This window comes from Etheostoma cragini, chromosome 3 (assembly GCF_013103735.1).
Source record: "Etheostoma cragini isolate CJK2018 chromosome 3, CSU_Ecrag_1.0, whole genome shotgun sequence".
NCBI lineage: Eukaryota > Metazoa > Chordata > Actinopteri > Perciformes > Percidae > Etheostoma > Etheostoma cragini.
This window is the reverse complement of record NC_048409.1, coordinates 15,735,937-15,743,808: the sequence shown is the minus strand read 5'-3', so window position 1 is coordinate 15,743,808 and position 7,872 is coordinate 15,735,937. Positions and strand designations below refer to the sequence as shown.

At 41.4% G+C, this 7,872-nt stretch overlaps 2 protein-coding genes across 2 annotated transcripts; one reads left to right on the top strand and one right to left on the bottom strand.

Moving 5' to 3' along the window:
- On the top strand, positions 1 to 820 carry LOC117942254 (sarcolipin). Its single transcript, XM_034867649.1, has one exon. It carries the CDS (start codon positions 108 to 110, stop codon positions 201 to 203), a length of 96 nt encoding a protein of 31 aa, XP_034723540.1. The 5' UTR covers positions 1 to 107; the 3' UTR covers positions 204 to 820.
- Positions 821 to 876: 56 nt separating this feature from the next.
- On the bottom strand, positions 877 to 6,888 carry kbtbd3 (kelch repeat and BTB (POZ) domain containing 3). Its single transcript, XM_034867640.1, has 10 exons — positions 6,472 to 6,888; positions 5,851 to 6,136; positions 5,604 to 5,769; positions 4,672 to 4,854; positions 3,712 to 3,885; positions 3,341 to 3,631; positions 2,729 to 2,971; positions 2,315 to 2,605; positions 2,054 to 2,203; positions 877 to 1,678 (listed from the first exon to the last, which is right to left on the bottom strand). The coding sequence occupies exons 2-10, from the start codon at positions 6,123 to 6,125 to the stop codon at positions 1,556 to 1,558; spliced, it is 1,896 nt and encodes a 631-aa protein (XP_034723531.1). The 5' UTR covers positions 6,126 to 6,136; positions 6,472 to 6,888; the 3' UTR covers positions 877 to 1,555.
- Positions 6,889 to 7,872: the final 984 nt, after the last annotated feature.

The window sequence follows — 7,872 nt, the reverse complement described above, 5'->3', positions numbered from 1 at the left end:
TCTCAGGTCCAGGACCAGCCACACTTCTTTTGAATACATCCAACAGATCTGCATCCTTTCTCCTTGTCTCCTTTCCATCGTCTTCTTTTCCTCTGGTGTGGACCACCATGGACCACTCGGTGAAGGAGCTGTTCCTCAACTTCATGATTGTCTTAATCACTGTGCTGCTGATGTGGCTGCTGGTGAAAGTTTACCAGGTCTGAACCATGGAGCAACGAGAGAGGAGATGAATGAGAGGCTGAGGACATGGAGAGATATGTGTCTGGAAGGAAGCCAGCATGGTTACTGTAGGACTTTACTGCTGATTGATTCTTGTTCAGACACAGTGTTTGCATCTTTTCATCCTTTAAGTCCATCAATCCGTCAATCCTTTATGAGCACTGGTTTGGTCCAGAACTGTAGTTTGTATTGGATTGCCATGTGATTGCTGCAGACAGGGCAGATTGTCAATGACAAACTAGTCTTGGATCAGTATTTGTCTTCTGATGTGTTTTGTTGAATCTCTGACAAGAATCAAATGGGAATTTACAGTAGAGATGGGAGGATGAAAAAAAAATAAACAAACAGGAGTTTGAGGCTCTAATTTTTTAACTGTGGGAACCTTTAAAGTAACAGCTATAAAAAAAAACACTGCAATGTCACTATACACATTAGTTCATTCTCGTCACTGCTTACCTTTGATACATTGAACCATTTGATACATTTACTTAGTGATGCATGTCGTCAAATGTAGACACTGTATCTACTGAAAGAATAAGACATCAACACAAATTAGGAAAAAGGTTTATGTTTACTTTTTGAGATTAAACAGTTTTTCATTTGGAATTATTTTTCTGTTTTAAAACAAAAACATACAGCATGCATACATGATGAATACACCATGAAGCCCGTATTTTTCTTATTGTTAAGTCATTGTATTTTTTGAAGCAACATAGAGTGTTTCTCTGTGGTTATATGTCTCATCAAACAGACAGTTACTGAATATTATCAGTTCATCTGTGTATTGATCACTTGTAGAATTATATATCACCAAAGAAGAAACAGAATAAAGGCAAATTGTTAAGGAAAATTCACTTAGATAATTTAGACAGTTTTGCCATAAAATAATTTTAGTTTCTCAGACGCTCCCAGTGTGGGATGGCACGTGGTGGAGGACGGAAAAAAACTGCGGAGCAGCAGGAACGCAGTGCAGGGGCGCCTGGTGCAAAAATCCAGTGCAGTCCCTCCTGAATGGAGCTTCAAAGTGTTACATAACAAAGTCTCCTTTTTCTATATGTGAGCTGTGGAAGAGCTGATTAATGTACAAATACTGTGAGTTTTTTCTCTTTGAAAAAAAAATATTCAGCTACTAAAATAGGATTTCTAAAGTAGTCTTCTTCTCAATAGGGTTCCTCCATTGGAGAGACCGCATTTTGATTGGCACAACAAATGACAGCAGGTGCTTCACACATACAAAGTTAAGGTCTTGTGGGTAGTTGCATACATCAATGATACAAATAAAACACACACAATTGTATCCACTCACATGTGTTGATGAGCGTGTGTCTGCTGTGTATCATGCTGTGTCACCCCACGGATCTTTGTATCTGTTGAAACTGATGAGCTGGCAGTGGAACTCAGTGAGCGCTCTGGGCATAGGAGCCACTTCCTCCCATTGACTCCGCCCACTGTGATACACCTGTACAGGCACCAAAAAACACAGATAAATGATCACATCTTCAGCAAATATGTTAACTTTAATTGAAGATTTGGGAGCAGGGCCACACCTCTGGTTAAACCCATCCTCTCCTGTTTGTATTTATCTCAACCCACTCTCCATTACCCTTTTCCTTTCCACTTTCCTCTCTCCCTAACCTTTTTTCTTTCATGATCATCCCTTCTTTTATCCTTCTATTATATATAACATACTGTACACATGCAGTACACATATAGAGACATACTGGCATATGTTGACACAAGTGGCCTCCACCTTTAGCTCATAAAAACGTGACTTAAAACACCACCAATAAAAGTCAAATTAGGGCGGCTTCTCTGAATGTAAAGGTTCTCCTACCTGAACTTCATCAGTGATCTCGTCGGGTGAATAGTCTCCACCCAAGATGTAGATTCTGTCTCTCATACCCACTGCTCCGGCATTGAACCCGGCACACTCAAATGACCCTTCGCCCTTCCATACACAGGTCTCTGGACAAAAACTGTAGACCTGGATAGGGAAAAAATTCACACTTTGAACTTAACAGTCCTGCTAGAAAAACTGCATAACCCTGTTTAATGACTGACAACTCATCTGTTCATCCGTGCCCTGATGGCTCACCTTGTATGTGGACAGGTCACAGAGGTGCAGTGTAGTGTTAACTGACACCGCCTTGACCAGCGTAGCATGGAAGAACTGGCCAAACTCTGCCACCAAGCGGCTCCACTGGTCCTGCTTGGCATCATAGCAGAAGAAGCAGTCCAGTGAGGGGTTAAAGGAGTCTGTGATCTCCACCTCTGACCCCAGTGTGTAGATAACACTGCCACAAACACTGGCCTCAGGGTAGAAGATGGCCGTTGGCAGCGGGCTGACAGAGCTCCAGGTCTGGTTCAGAGGGTTATAATACTCTACCTAGAATACATGATAGAAAAGAATGAATGTACTGCACATAGAAATCTACACTTAATAATCTAGTAATGACGGAACATGAACCAACAATATGGTCTCCATCGTATATAAAAGAGACACCGTTACCTCCAGCAGACTAGGAGCTCCCCCTCTGGATCCCTTGGTCCGTCCTCCAATGACATACACTCGGTCCAGGCAAGTTACAGCTGTGTGTGTGGTTCTGGGTTTCAGCATGGCAGGTGCAGGCGTGCAGGTTAGGGTAACCGGACAGAAGCACCAAACCTCGTCCGTGGCGTCATGGAAAGGCTCAGCCACATGGAGACGAATTGCCCGGCAACAGTTCCCCCGGCAACCACCTGTCACAAATATCTTAGATCCAGTGGAAAGACGAGAAGTTCAGCTATAATGGAAAGCATGCTTATTTCAAGCTAATGCACTTGCACTTACTACTTGTTGTCTGGAGTTTGCACCTTCAAGGTTGAAAGCACTTAATTTGAAGTAGCTTTGGAAAAAAGTGTCAGCTAAATGACATGTAAGTCCAGAGTCCAAAGATAAATCTCAAGGGTTAAGAAATACTTAAAGGGATAAGAATTAATTTATTTTTCTTGAGGTCTGGAAAGAAATCTTACTCTTTGGTTGAACAGCTCATAATCCAACACCAAGGCTATATAACTCATAATAAGGTGTCACAAGTTCAGGTTGCTTAACTGAAACAGCACCAGGACTCCTAAAACGTACCTTCTCAGCAAAGCTGGTAATGTACGATCCCGGTGGGTCTGGCATCGTAGCTGTCACCTCTCCATGCCCTGTTCCCAGTTCTTTCCACCGGTCTGTTTCCAGACAGTAGCAGAAGGTGTGGCGGATCTCTCCGTTCTCCTCCGTCTTGTGGATGTAGATGTAGCTTTGTGTGGTGGCTGGCCTGGCATCAGAGAGCAGGCCATTGTACTGATCCTGTCTGCTCTGAGCCTCTGAGAGCAAGGCGAGACAGGACTCACCATTGCACAGGAGAGCATCTGAGTCGCGCAGAGTCTGAGAGAGAAGGTGAGGGGATGACACAGGAGGATGAGACAATTAAAATCCAAAATCCTGCAGATGCAGTGTGTTCATACCTTTATTGCAGTTGCAGGTAGATGGTGGAGTCTGGATAGAGATAACAAGCCTGGCAACAGTTTTTGTCTTCCCGAAAGATCATGACGTGTCCATCTAAGAAGAGCCATCACCACGGCCTCCTCACTGGGCACGTTTAGAGCATCTGACCGTAGGCATGACTCCAACACATTCACCTATAAGAAGCAATAAAAATATGAAATACTGAGTAAGTACAGTCAGGCTTTTTGATGTATGCAGGATGGGTATCTTGTCAAATTAAAATGACTTTTTACACTATTATCACTACGAAAGGTCCCACACAAGGCCTTCAGGGCCAGACTTTATGATTTCTTACGTGGGAACAATGTCATGTCCTGTTTTTACAAATAAGATAAGTCAGGTGTACAATACACTTAACACATTATCCACATTACTGTGTTTAAGCCAGGCATTTGATATAAAAGAGGCCCCATTTTTATCCATGATCTTCATTTAAAAACCTAATGAAATCATTTTAATTGCTTTAATTAAATAAACAATGTTAAATCTTGTATCTAAATCATAACCTTTTTTTGTTTCTCAGCATGTGGAAGATTTAAGAGAGGCTCAGACAGCTGGAACGTATTGACAAATGTTGCTATATCTTTTTTTACGGCCATTTTAAATGGATGCTGTCATTTTTTTCAACCTCCCTTCTTTAACATTAGATACATCTCCAAGAGTTGGATCAAGAGGTACAGTTTACTGGCTGTGAAATATGATTATAAGCAACCGTTTTAACTGCTGAGAATGGGCAAAAACGGATTAAAGTCATTGCTCAGGCAGACACAATGCAGACTATTTTTTACACTATACAACCAAGGTGTAAACTGATTAAAGGAAGGTATGGATTTATTAAGAAATACGCTACATTCATCCTTATATAAACCTCAGCTTCTCCGATAAAATAACTTCCTTATCTTGCCGTTCTTAAGCAGCACCTGCATATCCAGAAAGTCCTGGGTTTTGGAAAGGTCAGAGAAGTTTTGAACCACAAACTCGTTGGCTCTTTGCAGGAGAGAAGCCGAGCCGTAGGCCTCAGCGAGGGAGAAGAGGGACAGACAATTACCCAGATCCATGGTTCCTATCAGGAAGTTGCTACACGCTTCGGACAAGACTGACACCTGAGGACACATTCAAGACATATCAAAAAACTATTAGCAATTTAGAGTAAAATATCTTATTAAATAACTGTTTTTTTAAATAACTATTAATTGTGTATTTATCTGTTGGTGTTAATCTAGTTGAATGAAGGCTCTGTACACCCACACAATTGTTTTCACTTGCTTGATTAGACCTCTGTTTGGGTTGAAGTTGGGTGGAGCTAAGATGGGAATTACAAGAGGTCACCAAAGTTCATGTGCCAATAAGTTATAAAGTAATAGTAATAAAGTTGTCCGTTTTTATTTTTCAATGGTTATAGATGCTAATGAAACCCAGTCCATACACACAGTCCTGAGAGGAGGCCTAACCAGTGCAGGTCTACCATACGAAAGGCCGTAATCAATAAGTGGATTGTTTACACCTTGTGCTTTTACAACTGGGACATGTCAAATTGGGACGTTTTTGTTTATTAGCACCCTAAGCCTTTATGATGAGGCGCTGGTTATGGCACAAACTTAGCAAAAAAACAAAACGCTGTATGGATTAGGATTTGTAAGGATGACTTTTTTGGCCTTTTTTGGTAGGAAAGCTGAAGACAAAGGGGGATGACATGCAGCAAAGGGCCGCGGATCTGACTTAAACCTGGGTCACTGCCGTAAGGACTGTACATGGGGCACAAGCTCTACCAGGTGAACTACCAAGCCTCCCAGATGTTCTGTATGTTAAAGAAAAAGAAAATGAAAGTTTTGTATTGTTTTTGTATTTCTACCTGCAGAAAAGAGGCAAGCTGAAACAGCATGTCTACATTGCCATCAGTGATGAGTGTCTCTCCAGAATAGGCAAAGTCCAGGAAAGTACCCACCGCCACCGGACACTGGTTACCCAGAGTCACTGAACCATCACCACGCTCTCGCATGTCCACCTCAAACATGGCCCTAAACACAGAGATATTACTACATTAACAAAAAGACAGACATAGATAGATAGATAGATAGATAGATAGATAGATAGAATACCTGAAGAAATCACTGCATGCTGCAAGGACACAGCGGTGGCAGGGAAAACTGTGATTCTGGACCTTAATGGTGAAGTCAAACAGCAGGCCTTGCTCCCTGAATGATCTAAGCACGCCCAGCAGCTGGAGTCCGTGGGACTCCGGCACCTGCAGCAGGGTCCGGTACTCTGGGACGCCATTGCATTGTGAAGAACTGCCAGGTTTACAACTGGGGGGGCTTCTGCTGGAGTTGGGAGCATTGGTGATACAGGACGATGACTCTTGGGGTTCATCCATCTTTCAAAATTCTGACAATCAAAAGAAAATAATTGTAGGTCATAATGCAGTCTACGTCTGTTCTCATATACTATTTGAATGTGTGTGTGTGTCTGTGTGTAGGAGACACAGAGAGAGGTGTGTTGGCCTAGAGAAAAGAAAGAGGAACGCATTATTTGACAGTTTAAGAAAGATTTGTGTCTTGCACATTTAGTATTGTAATTATTCAGTTCAAAATGCTGATATACACACTAGGCCTACCTTAAATAAATAACGTATCACTGTTAAAAGTAACTTATAAATGATAGATCTACATGTAAAATATACAGGTAGTGTATGTAATTGAAGCAGGGAATGCACTTCTTACCGTGTCAGCACCTAGGACAGCTCTTTCTTTCTCATGCCATTGCAACTTCCGGAAGCGTGAAATCACGCGATGACTCGGACTTATTTTTTTGCTGTTAGTCTGAAGGCCAACTTGTCGGTAACATCATTAATGCTGAAAGTGCGTTGTTTTGTTTGAGCTGTGTATCTCTTTTATAAAAGCCCTGGAGCTGTAGGCTATGTGAATGTATGCGGCTCTTTGTTTGCGGTAGAGAAATGGGCAATGGCAGCTGGGAACTGTAGTTCTCTCTGAATGTCCGCTTTACACTGTAGGTCTTGGCTTTAAACTCGATGAGAGTGTGCTCATTTCGCGTCTAAAGGCCTAGTATACCTTGCTAATTTGAGGTTAAACTGTTATTGGTCGCAGATAGATAGGGTTCACGAATACTGCATACGGGAATAGGTTGTCACTAGTAGACTTTATCTGTGGCTATAGCTCGCAGGAACTGTTTGTTCTCTGCAGATAAGCCGTCGTTTGTTTATAACGTATTTCCTTGCAATTTTAACAGCAATCGACTTGCAATACTTAGACTAAATGCAGCAACTATTCCCACATTATACCTCAATTCAAAAACGATACATTTGTCTTATTAGTGGGGATAAATGCACGTTACAGCACAAGAAAGGCTTTATTACTAAGAATACATATTTAATTATTAGATAAAATAAATTGCATTCAAGCTAACTGGAAAAATGTGCAAAAAGGCAGGCAGGAATCAGCCCGTGTTCATAAAATTAACTCATTGGTGCAACTCATCACCACTGGATGGCGTCGCCTTGCTGTGTGAAGCAAGATGTGTGGCTAGCAAAAGCCTCTGAAATATTGGTAAACGTGAACTTCAAACCATTCTGCAATACCGTTCAACCACCACGGTGCCGCTGATCAAATAACACACTTTCCTGCCTGGAAATGTTGATAACATATCTATAACAGCCGGCTTTTGTAAACGTACACTCTAGCTACAGCGAGTGTTTGACCACTCCTGGTAATATGCAACGACATACTGATATGAAATGTCTTAGAAACAAAAGCCAAGAACTCATAAAATGTGAACCCACCGAACACAATAAAGAAGTAACGGTGTTATTATACATGTAGAATATCGTCGAAATGATCAATTATGTTGGCTATATATAAGTAGACTATCGTTTAAAACTCGCACTAACCCTTACATTTGAATGCTTCAGTATTGAGTGATTGGCAGTACAATCAATAATCAGTCCAATGAATAACAGAAACTATGATACTTTGTCCTTCATTTGCTGTATTTTGGTTGTAAGTCTCAACTATATCGATGTTTCTATCTTTATTTTAATATCAATTTTTTGTCTAGTATCAAAGCCGCTCCACTATTATGTTATCGGTAGGTCGGACCCCCTCCTC